Source organism: Peromyscus eremicus, chromosome 1 (assembly GCF_949786415.1).
Source record: "Peromyscus eremicus chromosome 1, PerEre_H2_v1, whole genome shotgun sequence".
In the NCBI taxonomy this organism is placed as follows: Eukaryota; Metazoa; Chordata; class Mammalia; order Rodentia; family Cricetidae; genus Peromyscus; species Peromyscus eremicus.
The window spans coordinates 83,591,932-83,615,385 of record NC_081416.1 but is presented as its reverse complement, the minus strand read 5'-3'; the positions used below and the strand labels follow the sequence as shown (position 1 = coordinate 83,615,385).

The window sequence follows — 23,454 nt, the reverse complement described above, 5'->3', positions numbered from 1 at the left end:
AGCTCTTTTGGAGGGTCGCAGATGACTGTGCATATAAATGCCTCATTTAGTTCCCAGCCTAGAGCACAAAAGGAACAGTAGTTCCCCTGAGATGGGCCTGAGAGCGTAGCCCCCACTGTTTTGAGGCTGCGCTTCCTGCCCACTGGTCTGTGCTTCCTCAGTTGAGAAATGAAGAGCAGCCCCAGATACTCAGAAGCACCCTCCAGCTCCATTTGATTAAGAACCAGTGTGTGCTTGAGATCCCAGGCAAGCTGCTGCTCTGCCCCCTGGTGGTCAGAAGTGCTTATGCTCCGATGCCACCAAGAATTCCTCAGGGTGCTCAAGGCTTCCTCTGCACTGTGACTAAAGCCTGTGAGGCCTCCAGCTTGCGGAGCAGCCTCCCCACACACAACACTTTAGGACCAAAGGCTTGGTACACAGTTTGCCCTCTGCTCACCTTTCAATGATTTTATTAGTATGGTCATAAGTTTGACACCTACAGGTCGCCGTTAACAGAGCTGACGACAAATATTGGAAATAAGTGCATTACTGAAGTATGGCAAGATTTAAAATGTCAACTGGGAGTGATCGTGCAAGCCCCATGCATTGATGCCTGTGTCCTAACTGCAGGACCCACTCTGTTCATCCTCATGGCTCTGTACCCTAATCGGAGTTGGGGCAGGGCCACCCTGCCTTTTTGCAGATCCAGATTTTTAAGGGCACAGTGTTGAGCCTTCCCTGGAGCATGGTGGCCACACCGTTCCAGCTTGTTGGGGTGAAAATACGACTATTGCTAGTGTGAGCCACAGGATCCCAGGGCTTGTGCTAACAGAATGTTCTGATGTCTCTGCAAGAGGCCTCCAGGCAGTTTTGCAATAGTGTTTCCTCCCGGGGAGTCTAGAAGTGAGGTGCACAGTCTTCTAGCATGCTGTCAGTGATGTAGCTAGACCCAAGATGGGACTCGTAATAATTCTTTTCATCAAAGGTGTTGACGGTCCAACTAACAACTTGGATTCCTTTAGCTGACCACTTCTTCAAATAGTCCCTGGAGAAAAGAGAAATATGGATTGAATTAGAATGAGCAGCTGTCCCTGGAATTGAGCATGTGAGTGAGTATCAACAGTTCCCAGAGAGTCTCCTGGTGGCCTCCTACTGCAGAAGGCTGGGAAACAGGCATGTCCCGTGCTCCTAATACAGTCAATGGAGTGCTGGGAACCCAGTGTGTCCTGTGCTCCTAATACAGTCAATGGAGTGCTGGGAACCCAGTGTGCCCTGTGCTCCTAATACAGTCAGTGGAGTGCTGGGAACCCAGTGTGCCCTGTGCTCCTAATACAGTCAGTGGAGTGCTGGGAACCCAGTGTGCCCTGTGCTCCTAATACAGTCAGTGGAGTGCTGGGAACCCAGTGTGCCCTGTGCTCCTAATACAGTGGGGAGAGTATGGGAACCCAGCATGCTGTGTGACTCCTTTACACCATCCCAGCTTCAAACATTTCACAGTCACCAATGTCCTTGCCACTGGACCTGCCCTGTCTGTTTCTTCTTACATCACACTGCTGTTCCTTTCTGTATTGCTGAAACCTGACTTCCTTGAGAACAAGCTCCTCCACATCACACTTGAGCTCTTCCCCCCTGCACTCTGTACTCAGGGTGAGAAGCAGTACTGTGAGCTCTTCCCCCCTCCACTCTGTACTCAGGGTGAGAAGCAGTACTGAGCTCTTCCCCCCTGCACTCTGTACTCAGGGTGAGAAGCAGTACTGAGCTCTTCCCCCCTCCACTCTGTACTCAGGGTGAGAAGCAGTACTGTGAGCTCTTCCCCCCTCCACTCTGTACTCAGGGTGAGAAGCAGTACTGAGCTCTTCCCCCCTCCACTCTGTACTCAGGGTGAGAAGCAGTACTGTGAGCTCTTCCCCCCTCCACTCTGTACTCAGGGTGAGAAGCAGTACTGAGCTCTTCCCCCCTCCACTCTGTACTCAGGGTGAGAAGCAGTACTGAGCTCTTCCCCCCTCCACTCTGTACTCAGGGTGAGAAGCAGTACTGTGAGCTCTTCCCCCCTCCACTCTGTACTCAGGGTGAGAAGCAGTACTGAGCTCTTCCCCCCTCCACTCTGTACTCAGGGTGAGAAGCAGTACTGTGAGCTCTTCCCCCCTCCACTCTGTACTCAGGGTGAGAAGCAGTACTGTGAGCTCTTCCCCCCTCCACTCTGTACTCAGGGTGAGAAGCAGTACTGAGCTCTTCCCCCCTCCACTCTGTACTCAGGGTGAGAAGCAGTACTGAGCTCTTCCCCCCTTCACTCTGTACTCAGGGTGAGAAGCAGCACCTAAGCCTTCCCCTCCTCCCTTTCTTCCTTTCAATTCACAAGTAGAACTTAGTTCGCTCCTGATGCCCTGCCCTGTATCTTGGCGAACAGCTGTAGAACTCCTGAAAGTGCACTGACCTTCTCCTGTGTCCCCACCCCAGGTCACGGCAAAGGCTGCAATGAAAGGCAGTTGCTGTGATACAAACCCGACACACACCTTCAAACAGCAAGCCTAGAGCAATCCCATTTTCTCAGACTCACAGGTCCAAAATGAGTCAGGGACCTCCGGACAGACAAAAGGCCCAGAGCCCACACTCCAGACTGGTTATTTCTCAAGAGAAATGAGCTACCTGATGTGCAGCTGGGACAACATCCTCAACGAAGATGCCAAGTAAGGCAGCTTTGGTGAAGTCAGGTAAAAGGACACAAGTGTGAGCCTCTCACTCTCCACCACGCCCACTTCCTCACCTGGTCCCACACTACTGGCCCTCCCTGACAGCAGCAGGGCTGGACTTCCTCTACCAAGTGGTTGATGGAGAAGCTGGAGTTCAAACCTGAGCCTTGGGCATGTGGGAGGCACTCACCACTCAACTGTGATCACCAGCCCTCTTTTGTTTTCAAACAAGCTCCCTGTAGCCCAGGCTGGCCTTGAACTTGCAATCCTCCTGCTTTAGCCTCCAGAGTTGCTGGGATTTCAGGCCTGTGCCAGCAGAGTAACATTACCATCCCGCTCTTCCTTCTCTGGGATCCTCTCCCTGTCCAGACGAGGTCAGAGGACAATGTCTAGGCACTGCTGGCTTCGGAGCTGTTGACGTCTGCTGTCTTTCACTGCTGCTCTCCATCTTATTGAGATCGGGTCTCTCAATGAACCTGGAGCCTGAAGCTCCAGCTAGACTGGGCCCCAGAATCTGTTGGTCTAGTCCCTGAGCACTGGGGTTACAGATGCACGCTGCAGCACCAGCTTTTACATGGTGCTATGGATCTGAAGTCAGGTCCCAGTGCTTGTACAGGAAGCACTTTACCCACCAAGCATCTGCCCAGCCCTCAGCTGTGGTTTTCTATTTACTGGACTGAACACTGCATTGGCACCCCTGTCCTATCGGCCATTAACCTCCTACTGGACTCTAACATGCTTTCCAGGCAAAAGCCTGACTTTGGTTCTTCCCTGCAGCCTCAGCTTCCTCATGGAGCACCCGGCAGCACTGTTGGCAGTCACCAAATGGCTGCTGCATTGAATGCATGAGCAAGCTGAAGTCATATGGAACTATACTGTGGAGCTACAGCCGGAAAACTGCCAAAGGAAGGGTTCAGAGACGTCAGCAGTTAGAGGAGGTCTGCAGGAGACGAGCTGAGGGGAAGGCGGGAGCTTAAGGCTGAGGTCACAGGAGGTTCTGCTGTAGCTCTGCCCCGCCCCTGCTCTGCCCCGCCCCTGCTCTGCCCCGCCCCTGTTCAGTTTCACAGGAGCCAATCATTAGCCATGCAATCCCCCTCTCACTATCACTTCCACTGTTTTCTTTAAAAACTGCACTGAACACCGGGCTGGGGAGACAGCTACGGTAGTGCTTGCCGTGCAAAACCACCAACACAAAACCAAGAAGGAAGTTGATGAGGTGAGCTACGATACGATGCATCAGCTCTGCCACAGGTATCTACAGACACACCAAGACTTACAGATATATTACACAGTTACTGTGCTACAGAAAATTGTCATTTAGCGTCCTAAAATAATAAAAAGAAGTGCTTGTCGTGCAAGCATGAGGACCACAGTTGGGTCCCAGCACCCACACAAAAGCTGGGAGACACAGCAGTGCTCAGGAGGTGGAGACAATCCTGAGGAAAAGCTGACTAGCTGGACCAGCTCTATCAGTAAGCTTCACACACACACAAACACACACAACTGGAACCTGTATAATGGAAACTATCTGATCAGCCTGTTGTGGCTCCTCCCACACTCTCCCAGCGCCTGGCACCACTCTGATCTACCAGTCTGCATGTCTTTAACCCTCCTTCCCAGAAAGAGCACTCAGGACATGCGAGACCAAGAGAAAAACAACTTCCAACTCACGGGGAGACAAAATCCTTCTGCATGAGGAAGGCTGAGATTCCACAGAGGTACCACAAGACATTGTGCATGCTCCAGTCAAGCAAGATGTCCAACACCACAAATATGGACTGCTTCCAAAAGACAGTGTAGCGAGGCTTCCCGTCTCCAGTATGGCTCAGGCTCCAAGGCCTGTGAGTTAGGGCTGTTATTACTTTCTGATCCACTTTTCTCATCTGGAAAGGAATTTTGGAAAATAAAATGATCATGTCTTAAGTCTACAGTTTTTCAATATTTTCGATTTACCAAATATTCATTTGATGAGAAGGCCCTGGTGCCTAACCCCATGGCTACTAAGTATATCATCTCTCACAAACCCTTTGAGAAAACATACAACAGATGTAGATATTCAGCTCAGTACAATTGAGGACCTTTCTCACAGCCCTACAGGAAATGCACTCCTATCAAAGGGAGAGGACTGGGCTGGGGCGGGAGCCCAGCAGCAGAGTAGGAGCACACATGAGGCCCCGGGTTCAGTCAGAAACACACAGAGCAGTGAGAGAGAAAATGTCAACCATAAGGTCAAGTTTTATTTGTTTGTTCGTCTGGGTTTTTGGAGACAGGGTCTTCTGTTGCTCAGGCTGGCCAATCACACCAATCTTCCTGCCTCAGGCTCCCAAATGCTGGGGTTACAGATGTGCACTACCATGCCTAACTTTCAGGTCACGTTTTAATAATGCCATGAAGATAAACTTCCAGTCCAATTAACTGAATAGCAATTTAAATTCAGAACTCAATGAGGATGGAGGCACAATCATTTTAAGATAGGCTGGTTAATTTCAACTCTATTCATGGTAAGACTGAAGAGCTGTGGGGAGGAATGGGAGAGAGAAGGAAAGAGGGCTGTGAGGAGACTGGAAGAGGGCAGAGCAGGAATGGAGCAGTCGGGAGGAGGGACCTCAGGCTGTGCTCTCAGCTCCACGGGAGAGCATCACACACTCTAAAGGCCTCTGCTCAAGTAAGCCTGGGAAGCCTGATACCATGTGTCTGTAAGCCCCAGGGCCTTCACCCTGTGAAGGTCTGTACTGGCAGACACCGTCCCACTACAAACACTTTCAGTGTATACTCTGTTGACCATGCTGGAAGGATGCCACAGAACTCATCATTTTGTAAACTAGTAAATAGAGAGATTAAGTAATTACCCTGTCTATAGGGGAACTAAATGATAGATCAGGAAGAGTCTCATTTGTAGATGAATTCTAGATTCTGAATAAAATATTAACATTTCATAACTTCCTAGTAAACTGACAGACCTGGCCACTGTACACCAGGAATCCATGACAAAGCTACAATGGCCTAAGAGAGGAAGTGTGCCTCCTGACCAGCATACACCTCCCACTAGGACATGACCTTGCTGAGAACAATCAATCCGAACCACATGGGTTCTTACTTTACTTTACCAGTTTACAGGAAGCAAAGTGGGGAGAGTCTGTAAAATCTCAAGAGTATACAATCACCAAATCCAGACATGGATAAACACAACAGCATAAATAATTTCAGGACTAGGGACACAGCTCAGTGGCAAAGCATGAGGACCTAGTATGCATGAGGCCCTAGTATCCATGAGGCCCTAGCAACATACACACACACACACACACACACACACACACACACACACGCTCACATACACACACATGCACATTCAGATACATTCATCTGGTTTCTCCAATGAACACATGACTGGGGAAGGGATACTTTATTTGGGTATTGATGCAAATGGACAATTTTTTAAAACATAAATAACCAATTCTTATTTGAAAAAAGTTAAAAGCATTCATGGAACTCCTGATACATGAAAATTTCTATTTATCTCATCTCTGATGATAAGCAAAAGCTTATTAGGGAAGATCAATTGGGTAGAGAGGAAACAAGCAAGGTCACGGCTAAAAGGAATTCACGTATTAACCATTTTTATGTGCATCTGAAACACTATAGAAGAGGGGTTTTGTTGTTGTTGTTGTTTGAGACAGGGTTTCATTATATAGCCCAGGCAGACCTCAAACTCAAATCCTCCTGCCTCATTCTTCTAAGTGTTGGGATTATGAGCGTTTCCCACCACACTGACAAGAGGTGTTTTTAAGGCATGTTTTACTGTTACTTTTTGGGAAGCAGGGCTGTGGACTTGTACTCTGTTCTGACGATGTTTACCAAGGCAACACAAATGAGCCTATAGAGTGCTTGGCTAAGAGAAGGTGCTTTGAAGAGCGGCTGTGCATGCTAAGGAGCAGCAAGCGAGCACCCTGAGAGCTTCCGCTGCTCATAAAGCAAGAGCCTCTTGACTGTGGCTGCATTCAGTTCAGGGTGACAGGCATCAACCTTATGCTCACAGAGCCCACTGCTATTCCCTCCAGCAACTAACCCAACGTGACATACAAAGAAAAGTCTCACTTACCTTATAGATGACTTCCGGCAAGAATGAGCAGACCATACTGTTATTGTACAGCTGTGGAAATTCCATGTATATATTCTTGAGAGCAGCAGAAGCCTGTAGAATAGAAATTCATGTAGTTAAAATCTATCAAAATACCATTGTGCCAGCAAGTGGCTGTTACATGTTAAGTGCAAATGTTAGCAATTAAATCAGAAGCATGCTAATACTGCACATGGGGATGCTGAAAGTAATGGCCACCTCCACTGACATCGAGGTGCATTTTAAACTCAGAAGGAAGCAGCCATCATCATCATGGTGATTGCTGTATCACCATCACGTTGAGAAGCTCACCAAGAACCACACTTTGGGGCAGCAATGAATGGCTATAGGCCAGAGAAGGCTCGAAACAAACACCCTTCCTCAGTCCCTGGTTAGCCATTAGGAAGAGTTCTTTCATACCCACAGTCTACCTCACCTGAAAGAAGCCTGAGGTTCCCAGCTGGGGACTCCAAAGGGTGATTTGCTCAGGACAGACAGACCACTGAAAGGGCACCACTCGTCATGGAGAACACAGGGGAAGCAGTGGGGTGAGGGGGATGGGAAAGAGCTGGAATTCTCTCAACTGTCCCCAAATGGAACACAAGTCTCTTTCTATAGCAGCCCAGCTAATAGACAAGGGAGAAGTAACAGAATTTCCAAACTGACATCTCTAATCTTCTGAATGAATGTCAATAGCGGCTAACACAGGAAGAGTCACCAACACCACAGACATCATCACTGTTGAACACTGCTGATTCTGGGACATGACACACTTCTCCAAAGTAGAGGGGAACACAGAAGTTACATGTGTCCTGCCTCCTCTTCACTAATGAACTGGGTGAGAACTTAAATTCTCACAACCCTATATGGTAGTTTCATTATTCCCATTTTATCCACAAGGGAAGTGGAGCATGTCAAGCTTACCCTGTAGCAAGTACAGAGCTCTGTCAAGGTCTGTCAGACTCCACAGCCTGCACTCTTGGCTTCAGGACTCTACAACTCAGGTTTCTGCCAACACCTGCCCCTGTACTGCCATCTTGGTCAATAGGATCACTGTGTTCTACCCAACCTCGGCTGAATACTATAAGCACCCATCTGGAAACAGGGGCTGAAGGTTCTCGAACAGTTTCTTCTTACTCCTTCCCCCCCTTCTCCTATTAAAACGAAACAAAACCAGACAGGAAGGACAGCACTCTGGGTGAAATGGACCCTTCAGGGCTCCCATACATGGACAACATCAGCAACCAAGCCTGGGGTGCTTATCAAAAAGACATGTTTTGTGGCTGTGGGCACAGATGGGTGGTAGGCACATGTTTAGCATGCGTGGGGCCCTGGGTTCAATCCTAGACACCAAATATACAAATAAATACTTGGAATTCACTTGACCCCCATGTTAGGAATCTTCAGTATTCCTCCCTTGACGTGGCCTGTAAAATCCTGGTCTGACCTATTCAAGTCGAACAGGTACTTCAGGGAATTCTAGTTGGCAGGAAAACCTAAGTACTTATATACTTATAACCATCAGTTTACTGGAATAAAACCTAGTCACAAACATTCTCCTCTTCCCTTAAAAATGAGAGTTTACTGTAGTACAATTCCAGTGCACACTTATGCTCACACTTGTGGTTCTAATAATTGGTTTAAATTATTTCCTGGGATTGGTAAGAATTCTCCAGAGATGAACACTAAAACCATGACTAAGGGTAAATACTCACATTGTCCAAATGAAGGACAAGTATTTGTTCTGGAGAAGCTGGTTATTAGACAAGTGTCATCCAAACTGTGGTTACCAGTGGGTTACACAGAGGGACATGTCTGTCTTGTGAACTGCCAGAAGCTCTGAGCACAGCAGTTCCTTCTGAATGCAGTGCAGGTCCCCATCCAATCCCCTGAGCCTGGGAGGCAGATGTGGAGAACCAGCCTGCGTGCAACTCCTAGCTCCTTTTTGTGCAGTGAGTGGCCTGCTGCAGAAGTGCCTCTTTCCCGATTACATCACATCTTTCGGAAATGTGTTCTGTAAAACCTGACCCTGCCACTCTGTGCTGGTTGAAGACTTGCAGGAGTTGCTAAAGGGCTCCGTAAAAGGAAAACATTTTCAAAACTTAAGATACACAAACTGCATTTTATACTTCCATTAAGTAAATATAGCATAACTTATAAAAATAAGGAAAATAAATAAATAAGAAAATAAATGGTTAGTTTTGAAAATAATGAGCCTTCCATAAGACATTTTTTTTAAAAAAGCAAAGTCCATGGAGTAAACTGTACCATATCTGCATGGCCTTTGACATCAAAGAAGATTGTGAGGTTGTGGCTGAGGCACTCTGTCACGGCTTCCTTCAGGGTAGGGATCTTTTCATTAGGGAACTCATTTCTGCAAGAGAGGAGAAAGGCACGGCTCACAGCAGAGAGGACAGAAAAAGAGCGAGGGTTATTAGAATGGACACTTTACAAATGTCTCCCGAACAAAAGCCAAGAGTGCTTTCCCTTCTTCAACCACACCACAGCCAGAAAATGGACTACGGGACCTGAACCAAAGAGCAACAGCGACAGCAAAACCCGTGTAAATGATAGCATTTCCACAGAACTGGGAGCCCACAACTGACTCAGTTTCCCAGTTTGAATCTGAAGTCTATTCTGAGTCAATAGAGTTCAGGCTTGTTTGCTCCAAGGCTGTGAGAAAGTCCTGATTAGCCCACAAGAAGGAACACCCTATCTAGCTAGATGCAGGCTGCTGATGCCAGTCAGAGGTACATCGGGACAGAAAAAGAAAGTGCCTGCCCCTTGACACAAGGCAGGATAGATAGTGGCTGAATGCCTGTGCTGTGCAATGTTCCACCTCTCTCTGTCCTGCAAAACTGTATATAAGCTGGCTGTGAAGTAATCTCAGGGCTGTCCAGCACTGACCAGCACACTTCTCCACTCTTTTCTGTCTTCTTCATTGTCTCTTCAATCTGCACGCCTCCACTACCCAGCTGACTGTCGGCAGGCTCCGACAATATTAGTAACCTGCTCATCAAAGGGCAGACTACACCCACCTTTGGAGAACTCAGGGACTCGATTTTAAGTTAATTCTTCCTTATGTAGGGAAAACAATCCTAGCACATGAGTCTATTAACTGCACTGCTATGTAGCTGTTTGTCTAAAACAGTGGTTCTCAATCCATGGTTCTCATCTTTGGTGGTGGGGGGCGCGAACAACTCTTTCACAGGGGTCTCCTAAGACCATCTAAAAACACAGATATTCACATAAAATTACAGTTATGAAGTAGCAATGAAAATAATTTTATGGTTGGGGGGGGTCACAACATGAGGAACTGTATTAAAGGGTCCAATCATTAGGAAGCTTGAGAACCACTGGTCTAAAAGAATATATATTCTGCTAAAGAAAATGAAGCTTAAGTGCCTGATACACAACAGATCAGCTTCCTCTCACAATAAAGTTTCACTCTACACAGTTTAATTTGTGCCCATTCCAACCTATTACTATCAGATCTTGGCTTGAAAAAGTGCATGGATAGTTTACATGTTACAGGCAATTCCATCAGCCATTTGGGCTGATGTCCACTCCACGGAGCGAGAGAGTGAGCCCTAAGCTTGCTGTTCTCTTGACACCCTCCCCCCTTATTTTGTTTTGCTGAGACAAGTTCTCACTGTACAGCCCAGGCTGGCTGGAACTTCTGATCCCCTTGCCAAGCAGAGGGATTACAAGCACAGGCTACTGAACCACTACACCTAACTAGCTAGAGTTAAAACACCTGTTTTTCCTGAAACATGGCTCTAAATTAAGCCAAGCACTTCATTTGGAATTGATCATTGGAAAGGCTATTCGTTGTAATTGTGGAATCAAGAGTAGTTATGTGGGGCTGGAGAGACGGCTCAGTGGTTAAGAGCACTGACTGCTCTTCCAGAGGACCAGGGCTTGATTCCTTGCTCCCACAATCCCATGGCAGGTCACAACTGTCTGTAACTCCAGTTCTAGAGGATCTGCTGCCTCCTCTAGACTCCTTAAGCACTGTACATACATGGTGCACAGACATACATTATTATTTTATGTGTATGGGTGCTTTGCCTGCATGTATGTCTCTGTATCAAATGCATGCCTGGTGCCCGTAGAGGTTAGAAAAGAGTGTCAAGTCCCCTAGGACTGGAGTTACAGACAATTGTGAGCTGCCATGTAGGTGGTGGGACTCAAACTTGGGTTCTCTGGAAGGACAGTCATTGCTTTTAGTTTTTGAGCCATCTCTCCAGCCCCCGTCTTCATTGTGACAATAAAAACATGTGCTTGTGGTTTTTAATGAAATGCTAGTTCCCTGGTCAGTGGCTGATACTCCTTGAATATTGATTTTCTGACCCAGTGATGAAGGTCTGATCCTCTGTAAGATGACTCAGACCTTAAAGAAATTGAAGTCAGCCAAAGCCAACATCCTGGTGCTGGAAGGAATATCAATAACAGAGTGGGAATGGGTTAAATGTACACACAGCATCTCTGTTGTTGCTGATGTGTACTCACTACTTGGGAAGCCTGTTAAGTTCAAATGAAAAACCTTTCTTAGAACAGTCATACTTAGAAGGTGCCAGTGTCTACCTGTGACCACCATGACAGCTGAAGGACCCGTGTGAATGACATCAGTGACTCACCTGAGTCTGTGATTTGCTGCAGGGTTAAGTTTCCTAACTTGTTCAAATGTCAGATCACATAGTCGGCCAGACCCGTCTGTTGTCCTATCTACTGTGTTATCGTGCATCAAGACAGGAACTCCGTCGGAAGTAAACTCGATGTCCAACTCCACACCTGCTGCTCCATTCTTAGCTGCCTTAACAAAAGCATCCACAATATTAATGTCAACACCTACAGATACCACTTGATATCTAAACACAAAAGGAAAGTAACATGGCTAGTGAAGTAGACAGCCGCCTGCCCTTATGGATTTCTGTCCCTTTCCTCTTCCAGGCAGCCCCCAGATAACTTGTTTCTCATGGATGACACTGTCTCAACTCTTACACTTGTCAAGTCCTTAAAAAGATCTAGCTCTCATTCTTCCCACTGTCATAGCAGCAGAACGAGGAGACTTCTGACCGCAAGCTTTTTCTGGGCTATGGTGGCTTTGAACATTTACACAAACTCTACAGTATGTCTACTGTCAGATGGAAAAGCTGGTCCCTGCCCTGTGCTGCTCCTTACTCAGCTATTTCACAACTCTGGTATAAACAAGATGAATCAGGATTGTGTTGGGTTAACCTCATCCTCTCTGAGAAACACCAAGACTAGGGGACAACTGTTTGATCATGCCTGTAGCACTGGTCGTGGGCCAGGAAGTTGATAAGTTAATAAGATGTATTTGAATTTATGTAAAAAGAATTTAGGCACCCACTGTAGCTCAGTGGTAGAGTCCTCTGTTTAGCATGCAAGCAAATAAATAATAAAATCTAATCACTAACTTAGAAACACACTGATGTGTGCCTCCTTGGCTTCCTCATCACAATGAACATAGTAAATGCTTGTTATGATCATAGTTTTTCTTTTGGTTCACTGCAAACACACATAGTATTTAGTAAAAAGCCTTAACAGATATAACAAAGGAAATGATAAAAGAGATGATAAAGTTATAATAGTTATTAGCCTTTTCTAGTTTCTAGGAAGTACTGTGTTTTAAATGTATCAACTCATCTGATTCTTACAACAAACACTATTAAGCAAGTGCTAGTAACACCCCCATTTTTCAGATGAGGAAATTGAGACAGATTCAGAAATTTGGGCTGGAGAGGTAGCTCAGTGGTTAAGAGCTCTGGCTGCTCTTTCAGAGGTCCTGAGTTCAATTCCCAGCAACCACAAGGTAGCTTACAACCATCTATAATGGGACCTGATGCCCTTTCCTGGCAGACAGAGTCCTCAAACCTTTAAAAAATACATAACACAAATAAATAAAATTTTAAGGATTCAGATCTTTGCCCAGCAGTACACAGGTTGGGATGTAGCAGCAGCTGCACTCTGAACCATGTGACTTTATTATTAATGGCTCTATTGCAGAAGGACTAGCCACTTCAAGGTTGGCATGAGTGACACTCCCTGTTGTTCCCTTACAGGGTTTATGTACTCAGCACACAGTGAAGTACCCATGAAGGGCATGCAATACTGTGCTAATGCAGTTAAGCACTCCACAGGTTCACCAAGTTATGCACTCTGTCCCTTAAGCATGCATTTCAAAGGTAAGGAGTCAGATTTGCCAGTCAAATTTAAGGGGGGAAGTTTTTCTACTTCATGCCAATATTTGTCTACCCTGATACTATAGTTAGAAATCTACATATTCTTTTAGTTTCACTCATGTGACCATGAAATCCCTTCAGTTCCATCTCTGGCTGTGTGATCTAGGTTGAGTTACCATCTGGCTAGGCTCAGCTTCTTCATTAAGATGGCATTTCCATAATGCTCCACAGGGTTGTGAGGATGTGGAAATAATGCCTGTAATGAGCCTGGTACCCAGCTCAGAGGTGGCATTCCCCACAAGCTATTACAACAAGGAAGATAAGCTCAGTGAGTCATTCCAAGAAAAGCTTCCATCTATACTGGTGACAAAGCTTTACAATACGAAAGGTTACAACCTGCCTAAGTTAAAATTGAAATGTACCATAAGTCAACATGGCTTATGTTTTATAACATAAAATCACAATTCAGTGTATACCACACATTTCTTTCACTATAATACAAACAATATCCTTATTTCTTGATGCTACACTACACATTTAATTGTACTTCTTTCTCGTCACCAGGATTATTTGGTCACAAAACAAGTAAGATGAGACACAGTATTTTAACAAGAGTACTAACATGAATGAATGAAGACCACTAACTTATGCTTGTAGTTTGGGATGGTCTTGAACTCACAATCCTCCTGCTGCCTCAGGCTCCTGACGACTGTGATTACAGATGTCACCACTACACCTACCTATTGTCTTTTGAGCAGTTTGTTAAAAACAAAAAACAAATAAACAAACAAAAAACCACCCCAAAATAAAAACAAACTCACAAACCCTAAAAAGGTTGTTCAGAAAACAATTAGAGTTTCTGAGAACAGATGACCACATTCAACTTGCTTTCCCAGTACTCTGAAGTTGAACCCTTGCCTCTAATTCACAGGAAGATCTAGAGGACTCTTTCAGGCAAGAGAAACAGCAAACTGCAAAGACCTCAGGTAGGAAGGAGCCACTGAGGCGGGTGCAAACACTTACTGCTGCCCAAACTGACTCCCTTTCTTATAGTTAGTGCAGACTCATCCTTGCCTTAGTGTTCAGCTTGGCTCACAATACGTGTTGCTGGTGTGTGTGTGTGTGTGTGTGTGTGTGTGTGTGTGTGTGTGTGTGTGTAGTATTCCCATTATGTTGGATGGGGGCACCCAGGAATGTGATGCCCCACCTGCACTGACCACCTGCTAAGCACAGTGAGAGCTGGCAGATACCAGGCCACTGGCAAGCAGACTGAGCAACAGAACCTAAGTAATCCATGAACATCCTCAAACAGCTATGTTAGCCTGCTGGTGGTCAAGCTTCCTCCCACTCCCACTCATTAGGTAAGACAGTGAGTCCTCTGACTGTGAGAAATTTGAAGTTAGATATTCAAGTACATGAAGCCAAAAGCATCCTAAACAAACACTGGTGATTGGAACAGAGACATCGGGGCCCCTGAGAAGGAAGAGAGAAAAAGTTAGGGGCTGGGAGTGCAGGTCAGTGGTAGAGTGCTTTGCTTAGCTTGCTTGAGGTTTTGGGTTCCAGCCCTGACACTACAAAACACAGAATGCAAAACCAGACTGGAAGGCAGGAGGGAGCAAGGGAACTTAGACGAACTCACAGAGATCCACCTGCCTCTGCCTTCCGAGTGCTGGGATTAAAGGCATGCGCCACCACCGCCCGGTGCAAGCAGAGGTTTTAAGAGAAGGAAGGATGTAATTTCCCCAGACAGGGTCTCTCTATGTAGCCCTGACTGGGTTGGAACTTGCTATATCTATATCTATTTCTATATCTATATCTATAGATATAGATCTATCTATATCTATAGATATATCTATAGATATAACAAAACTGGCTTCAAACTGACAGAGATCTGCCTGTCTCTGCCTCCTAAGCACTGGGATAAAGACCTGTGCCACAACACCCATGTGTAATTTTTATTTTTAAAGCCATCTTCTAGTACTGAGTGGACTGTGAACATAATTGTATTTCTTTGCCACCATTTTTAATAGTGTATCTGGGTTTTTAAAAAATATTTTAAAATTATTTTAATTATACGTATATGTGTCTGTGTGGGGGTATTCACAAGTCAGTGCAGGTGTCTGTGGAAGCCAGAGGTGATGGATCACCTGGAGCTAGAGTTCTAGTAGTCCTCTGCAAGAGCAGTTTATATTCTCTTAATTGCTGAGCCTCCTCTCTGGCCCCTGTTTTTGTGGGATTTTGGGGGGTGAGGTGGGGTGGGATTGTTTTTTCTCTATGTAGCTCTTGCTGTCCTGGAACTTCCTATGTAGACCAGGCTGGCCTTGAACTCACAGAGATCCACCTGCCTCTGCCTCCACAGTGCTGGGATTAATGGTGTGCAACTCTACAGCCAACTGCTTTTTTGTTTTTTGTTTTTTTTTTTTGTTTTTCAAGACAAAGTTTCTTTGTATCTTTGGAGCCTGTCCTGGAACTTGCTCTGTAGACCAGGCTGGCCTCGAACTCACAGAGATCCACCTGCCTCTGCCTCCCGAGTGCTGGGATCAAAGGCGTGCACCACCACCGCCCGTGTGCCAACTGTTTTTTTTTTTTTTTTTTTAAAGATTTATTTATTAATTATGTATACAGAAGAGGGCGCCAGATCTCATTACAGATGGTTGTGAGCCACCATGTGGTTGCTGGGAATTGAACTCAGGACCTCTGGAAGAGCAGCCGGTGCTCTTAACCTCTGAGCCATCTCTCCAGCCCGCCAACTGTTTTTTTAATTCATTCATTTCACATTTAGCTAGTTTTCTTCATGTAACTATCATATTACCTGCCAGAGACTCCATTGGTCAGAGCATCTCTGTCCCAGTAGAACTATGTCTAAGAATACAAATTATGCAAATTTGTATTGCATATGGGCAAGGCGAAGGATGGAACACAATCCAAAATTCAAATCTGATGGAAATTCTCTCCCCCCACTCTCTCTCTCTCCCCCCCCCCCCTCTCTAGGTTTTTTGAGACAAGGTTTCTCTGTGTAGCCCCAGCTGTCCTTAAACTTGCTCTGTAGACCAGGCTGACCTCGAACTCAGAGATCTGCCTGCCTCTGCTGGGATTAAAGGTGTGCGCCACCACCCAGCTGGAAATTCAAGTCAAGAGAGGTCATGGCCTTGTCCTCTGCAGTTTGCGTCTGGCAGCTAAAGATGGTCCAAATGACCTGGTCTTCTTCTTTTTTTTTTTCTTTTTGGTTTTTCAAGACAGGGTTTCTCTTTGTAGCTTTGGAGCCTGTCCAGGAACTCACTCTGTAGCTCAGGCTGGCCTCGAACTCACAGAGATCCACCTGCCTCTGCCTCCCGAGTGCTGGGATTAAAAGCGTGGGCCACCACCACCCGGCAACTTTCTCTTCTTGCAGACTGAACTGCCACATTTCCTTTCTCTTCAGCCCAGGAAGCCATCTGACACAATGTAAGAGCCACTGTAATTGTATGTAAGACATGCTCCTCCCACAGGGAACTTTGCTCTGCTTTCTTTGACACAACAGGATGAACACTGTATTTGCATCTCACATATATGCTTCCTCATTCATTTAATATGACTGATCCAGGCAAACATACTCTTGGCCAAATCACACTGTCAACAAATGCTTAGGAACACTTTCTGTGCTCAGTTAACTTTGAGTATTCTTTAAGACAATTTACATCCAGGTGAGCGGAAATGGAACCAATGGCCATCATGTGCTTTTCTTCTTCTCTTGACAATGGACATACACCTGCCCTTCACCAACTCAAAGGCTGTCTGTCCACTGTCTCTTCCTCAGATTTAGTTTCCTCATCTTTATTCTGGGATGGCATTCTGGATGGCATCAAGCTGTCCTTAGATCCCCAGGAAATAGCTCACACATGGGATTTCACTAGCCTTTGTGTACATTAATCCAGAACCCCATCACCTATTTTATAGATACCATTATTCTTTTCACTTTACAAACAGGGAAAGTGAGGTTAGGGCTGAGGCCAGGGTGCTCCACATGCTCAGTAGATAGTACTGGATTATGAGCAAGTTACTTTAGCTGGACAAAGAAAATAGAGAACTCGCATTCAAACATCCTGGAAAATATTTTAATATAGGCCAGAGCATCCAGTCTTCCCATCAGGAGAAGGCTTTAGTCTGGAACTGTGGTTCTCAACCTCTGGGTCATGACCCTTTGAGAGGTCAAATGATCCTTTCACAGGGGTCTCCTAAGACCATCGGTAAACACAGAAATTTACATTACAATTCATAATAGTAACAAAACTACAGTTATTAAGTAGCAATGAAAATAATTTTATGGTTGGGGGTCACCACATGAAGAGCTATGTTCAAGGGTCGCAGCATTAGGAAGGTTGAGAACTTCTATTGTAGAAGGAGCTGTGTGTGTTGGAGTCACAGTTTCCCCCCATAGTCCACATCTTGAAGAAATGAGAAGACCAGACGTACAGCTGTCTAAAAGGTCGGGTGTGGTGGCACACACCTTTAGTCCCAGTACTCGAAAGGGAGGCAGAGGCAGGCGATCTTGGTGAGTTCAAGGCCAGCCTGGTCTACACAGCCAGTTCCAGGGCAGCCAAGGCTACTGAGACCCTGTCTCAAAAAGCAAAGGAAAAAAAAAATCAAAACAAAACAAAAAATAAAAGCTGTAGTATTTGCATATAGTCTAGGAATGTCCTCCAACACCCAAGTCAGCTCTCAAAAGTTCTTATGCCTAAAGTAAACTACTATATAAGTAGTTAGGCTGTGCCATTACTCCACACATTTTTTTCACGGCTATTTTTTGATCCTCAAGAATGCTGACTGTAGTACACATGAGCGCACAGTTCACTGAATGCTCTTACCATGCAAGCTGCCATTAATACCAAAACAGAAGACTTACAAGGACAAGGGGTTATCAAAATTCTCCAGGTGCCTTTCGGCAAAGGGAGACAAATATTGATCAGGAGGCTGGCTGCTAGTGTTGACCATGAAAGTGTGTTTGGAGAGATAAGGACAGTATCCAAGTAATGTAGAGGAAAAAAAAATACACCCTGTGATAAGAGCAATTTGGACTAATCTCTCCTCACCAGGTAGTGGTGGTGCATACCTTTGATCCCAGCACTCAGGAGGCAGAGGCAGCTGGATCTTAGTTCAAGGCCAGCCTGGTCTATGGAGTAGAGTTCCAGGACAGCCAGGGCTACAAAAAGAAACCCTGTCTCGGAAAAGAAAAAAAAAGAAAAAGAAAAAAGAATAATCTCATTTACTGACAAGAACCTATTTGACCTGGTTCATGGTTCATGTCTTAGTTCATCCACACACTTGATTTTGTTCTGCTCTGCGGAGCCAGGACCACATATAGATCTGTTGTGGTACCTTACCACTCCGACATCAGCCTCACCTCAGGACCTTTGCACTTGCCATCGGCATTTCCTGGAACACTTCCCACAGACTCCAAAATTCCTTGTAATTCTAGTTCCAGTTCACACATCTCTACTCCATAGAAGACTAGTCTGGGCAAATCCGTCCACACCTTTTACTTCTGCTACATAGTTGCATTTCACCCTTAAAAGTATCCTATTATCTCTCTCAACTCGGACGAAAGCCCTGCCAAAGGAGCTTGGCCTGGTTCGAGACTGTCACCCCAGCGTCTGGCACAAACCAAGTCTACAAGTACCTGCGGAATTCTAGAAATAGCAGAAGTGGGGAGGGATGCGGGGCCGGGCTGCGGAGGAGAGGGGGGCCAGCGGCGAAGCAGGCCCAAGGCTTGTAGTGCTCACCTGCCGGATGGCCGCCAGCGTGTTCTCGGGCGCGTCGTGGCTGCCGCCGCGGTGGGCGATGGCGGACACGCGGTCACGGGGCTTGAGCACCTGCAGGACCCGGCGGGACGGCACCGGCTCGAAGCTGAAGAGCCGCAGCAGGACGTAGAGGCTGCCGGTGAGTACGCAGGCGTTGAAGGGGCTGCGCGTCACCACCAGCAGCAGCACCAGCAAGAAGGAGAAGGGGCCCAGGAGGCCGCCCTGGTCCTCCCACAGCCACATGCCGGCGCCTGCACCGGCACGGACCGGAGCCCCGGACCTGCCGGGCGACGCGGAGACGCCGAGGTACTGGCCACAGCCGGAACCCTCCGCTGGGAGCAGCGATGCACAATGGCGGCGACGGACCCATCTCGAGAAAGAGCCCGCCCCTCAGCCAATCAGAGTCCCGGAACTCCAGCGTTAGGGGCGGAGCCGCTGTCATGACAACAGGGGCCGACCCAGGCTCCAGGCCGGGGTTCCAAGGCAGCTTAGGGTTACAGGAGGCGAGGTCAGGACTTCAGCCCTGGCCTTTAGACTCAGTAGGAGGGAGAGACTGCCAAGGTTCCTTAGTGACCTTGTATCTGACCTCGAGAAAATTGAAGGCTGGGTGACTCTGAAGGAACAGGACGCTTAGCCTGTTTATTTAGATGTGCCAACTAAACACTGGCTTAGGTGTTATTGTTTCTGGAGTTCTGCATCAGAGTCTGGGCCCTGGCATCTGTAAACAGCGAGCGAGGCTCAGTGAACCAATAAAATAGTGAAAAGCAGAAAAATGGTCACATTGGGAAGAGGTCTAGTGTAGTGACACACACTAACTCCCAAGTCCATTTTCAGGGTTCTGACATGAGGTTTAAGTTTAAATAGAGGGCAAGAGGTGTGCCTAGATAGATAAGAAGTCCCGCCCACCATGGACCCATTTAGTTCCAGTCTGTCCTGAAAGGTCGTCTGACAGAACTGTGTGAACAAGTTCCTCCTTCAGGCTGATACAGGCTCTAAGCCTTTTCCTTCCCTCAAAATGAGACTCCTGGGGAGATTCCAATTTCCTGGGGTCCATACCCCTAAACGATATCAAGAAGGGAGACTCACAAGTGTCTCTTTGGAATATCTTCATTCCTGCAAGGACTGTTCCACTAGGACACACAAGGTGTGTGCTCTTAGTGAGATTACCTTCCCCTGGGGGAAGTATTAGTGAGTAGGATAAAAAGACAAGGAAAAATAAGGGGAAGCAGGAAGGGAAAAGCCCCTATGGGAAATGTGGTTAAAGTCTCTTGAGAATCAAGAATTCCAGCACATATAGGCCACATTCTTTTTATATAGTGATGCTCCAAGGCAGAATGCTCAAATAGCAACAAATCTTGCTTAAGGTCTCATAATATATGGCCTTTCTCCTTTTCCAGCTGCAAACCTGCAATTTACTGAGCGTTAACCTCCTTATGCAACCTTTACGACCTATGGTTTTATCTTATGGATTGTGGTTCTTCCCAGGGTACCCCCAGAGCCACCCTAAATCTCATTTATTTGAAAAAAAAAAAAAAGAAAGGAAAAAGTTTCTTAAGAACTACCTAAGTTGCTACTGCTAAGACACAGTAAACTCTTCCTAACAAACTCCAACTCTGTTTCATATTGGCTCATCCTAAAATTCTTTCCTGTGGTGAAGCCAAGGACCCTGTCTTCCCCTGAGGGGAGGTCTCTAAAAAGTCAAGCGGCAGCATGGCACTGTGTGTCTGGCCCATGCTCCACGCCCCACTGCTGTTCCAAATAGCAGTAGTGCAGCTGACACCTGACACTTGGCCATGTCCCAGGCAAGGCTTGTGCTGGCAAGCCCTAGAGACACACCTTATTCTTACAGTGGCCTTCCTTGAGATAGGCATCATATCAGAAGACTGACTTCTGTTGACTTTGGAAGGCTTTCCAGGCACAGTCAGACTATAAATGTGGAAGGAATTTGGATCATCTCCCATGTCATTGAAGAAACCAAGGAGGAATAAAGGAGCAATTTTGATATGAGGCCATTTCAGTCACTTGCAACCTTGGTACAAAACAAAAAAACCCAAAACCAAAAACACAGCTCTGACCTCTTTCGGGAGCCAGATCTGAGTGATCACAGCCCAGGAATGTGCATTTAGGTCTCCTTAAATACAATGCTGCAATGCGGAAGCAATTTCATGCTTTTTGTTTTGTTTTGTTTTTGAGACAGGGTGACACTATGAACCTTGGCTAGCCTGGAACTTCTGTTTTGTTTTGTTTTTCCAGACAGGGCTTCTCTGTGTAACTTTGGAGCCTGTCCTGGAACTCGCTCTGTAGATCAGGCTGGCCTCGAACTCACAGAGATCCACCTTCCTCTGCCTCACAAGTGCTGGGATTAAAGGCATGAGCCACCACCACCCAGCTGGCCTGGAACTTTTTATGTAAACCAGGCTGGTTTCAAACGCATAGAGATCTGCCTGCCTCTGCTTCCAGAGTACTGGGGTATGTGCCACTAAGCCTTGCAAATTTTTATAGTAACAAAGAACAAAGAAAGTTATAAATCAAGGCATTTTTGTGCAAGGCATGGTAGCACAAGCCTTAAATCGCATCAGAGGCAAACTTATCTCTTGTTCATAGCCAGCCAGGGATACACAGTGAGACCCTTTTCAAAACAGACAAACAAACAAACAAAGGCATTTAAAAAAATACTTGGGTGGAAACATTAATTGGTCAGTTAGAGCAGACAGAGGATTCTTGTCTGTAGGCCTCAGATGTTATCTGCTAAGCACTCTTAGTTGGGATTTTGTTAATACATTCTAAAGGTTTTTGTTCACTTGTTTTTCAATGTTTATGAGGGTGTTAGGTCTGACACAGAAGTGGGCAAGGAATGGCTCTTCAGGGAGCAGGACATGGTGGCACACACCTTTAATTACAGCACTCGAGGCAGAAGCAGGCAGATCTCTGTGAGTTTGAGATCAGTCTGGTCTATAAAGTGAGTTCCAGGACAGCCATTAAACAAATATTCTGCAACAAGAAGACACTTAAGCAGATAGTGTCTTCCTAGGAATTCTTTACATGAGGGAACAAAAGATGGGTAGTTTCTCAAGCCCTTAATTCCTATGCTGTAAAAGTAAAAATACGTCTTTCCCCTCCCTTTTTGACTATGAGTAGAAATACATGTCTCTGTCATTTACCCTCTTATTGCAGGGACAAAACATACTGGGTTCAGGATACTCATGAAATCTCCAAAGATTAGATGGATTATGGTGGCACATGTCTTTAGTCCCAGCACTCAGGAGGCAGAGGCAGGTGGATCTCCGTGAGTTCTACAGAGTGAATTCCAGGACAGCCAGGGCTACACAGAGAAACCCTGTCTTGAAAAACAAACAAACAAAAAAACCAAAAAGAAATCTCCAAAGATGATTCACTGTTATTTTAATTCTGTCTGTGTCTCTGTCTCTGTTCCCACCCCCCGCCCCCGCCCCCTCACCCCCCACCCCCCACCCCGTGCGTGCGTGCGTGCGTGCGTGCGTGCGCGCGCACATATGGAGGTCATAGGACAGACAGCATTGGATGTTGGTCCTCAGGCACCATCCACCTTTTTTTGGCAATAGAGTCTCTCACTAGACTGGCTGGCCATTGAGTCCCAGATATTCACCTGTCTCTGCCTCTTCAGCACTGAAGCCCAGCTTTTTAAAGTGGATTCTGGCAGTCAAGCCCATTTTTATCTCCCAGGCTTGATCTATATTTATACAAGAAAAAACTTCTTAAGGCAGGAGGAAGAGATTTCTTTCAAAGAGATTTCATCCCTAATTCGGAATGGCAGCTCATGCCCAAAACCCCAGCCCATGGGAGGAGGAACAAGAGGATCATGGGAGTTCCCGGTCTTAAAAAATTCATTGTCCTCAAGATTAACGGAACATTACTGGACCTTGGACTACATCTCTGGGATCATTCTCTGCTCTGGGGCCCTCTTGTCTCTGTCGGTACTGCCTCTCACGCCCCTTCCATCACACCATCCCTTCTTCTAGAGGAGCTGCATCTGCTCAAAGCTTTCGCTCAAGAGCTCATTCTCTCTGCGTCTCATGTTTATTTCTGTGACACTGGGATAGGCGTTCCCTCGAGCCCTCTATCATTTCCACTGTTCCTCTGCCTCCAGTTCTTACTTGCCCTGCTTTTCTTTTTCTTTCTTGGCATGAATGTAAGCGTGTGTACACATATACAGGAAGACCAGAGGTGGACATCTGGTATCTTTCTCAGTCAGTTTCCACACGAGTTTTGAGGCAGGGTCTTTCATTGAGACTAGAGCTAGAATGCTGGCCAGCAAGCTCCAGTGAGTTCCTGTTTCCATATGCCCAGAACTGAGAATTACAGTTTCCAGCCAGGGCCCACAGCTTTTGTAGGAGAGTGCTCAGTCTCTGAACTCCGGTTCTCAAGCTTGTGTGTGGCAAACACTTTACTGACTGAACTGCCTCTCCAGCCCACCCTTCTCCTTATTAAAAAATTTCATACCAGGCGCTATATAATAGTTTTCTGAGTTATGCTTCACAACTACCCTTGGTAGACTCTTTAAAACTCTCTCTCTCTCTCTCTCTCTCTCTCTCTCTCTCTCTCTCTCTCCATATATATATAAATTTAAATATATATTTATATATATGTGTATATAAATATATATATATAAATGTAAGTACTGAAAGGAAGGTAAAGCCCAGTTACAG

General features: G+C 46.2%; 1 protein-coding gene across 3 annotated transcripts in view; it reads right to left on the bottom strand.

Annotated features, from left to right (window-relative positions):
* Positions 1-432: 432 nt before the first annotated feature.
* Positions 433-23,454, bottom strand: part of Gde1 (glycerophosphodiester phosphodiesterase 1) — a 50,689-nt gene continuing 27,667 nt past the window's right edge. Inside the window, exons 1-6 of one of the 3 annotated variants that reach the window (XM_059268137.1) lie at positions 18,752-19,129; positions 11,427-11,602; positions 9,055-9,160; positions 6,769-6,861; positions 4,341-4,552; positions 433-1,024 (exon numbers count right to left, since the gene is read on the bottom strand). In XM_059268137.1, coding sequence (XP_059124120.1) covers positions 877-1,024; positions 4,341-4,552; positions 6,769-6,861; positions 9,055-9,160; positions 11,427-11,602; positions 18,752-19,012 — 996 coding nt within the window. In that variant the 5' untranslated portion in view covers positions 19,013-19,129 and the 3' untranslated portion in view covers positions 433-876. Of the gene's footprint in view, positions 1,025-4,340; positions 4,553-6,768; positions 6,862-9,054; positions 9,161-11,426; positions 11,603-18,751; positions 19,130-23,454 lie in introns of those variants that run through there. The other 2 variants (XM_059268154.1, XM_059268144.1) reach the window with 2 other exon arrangements.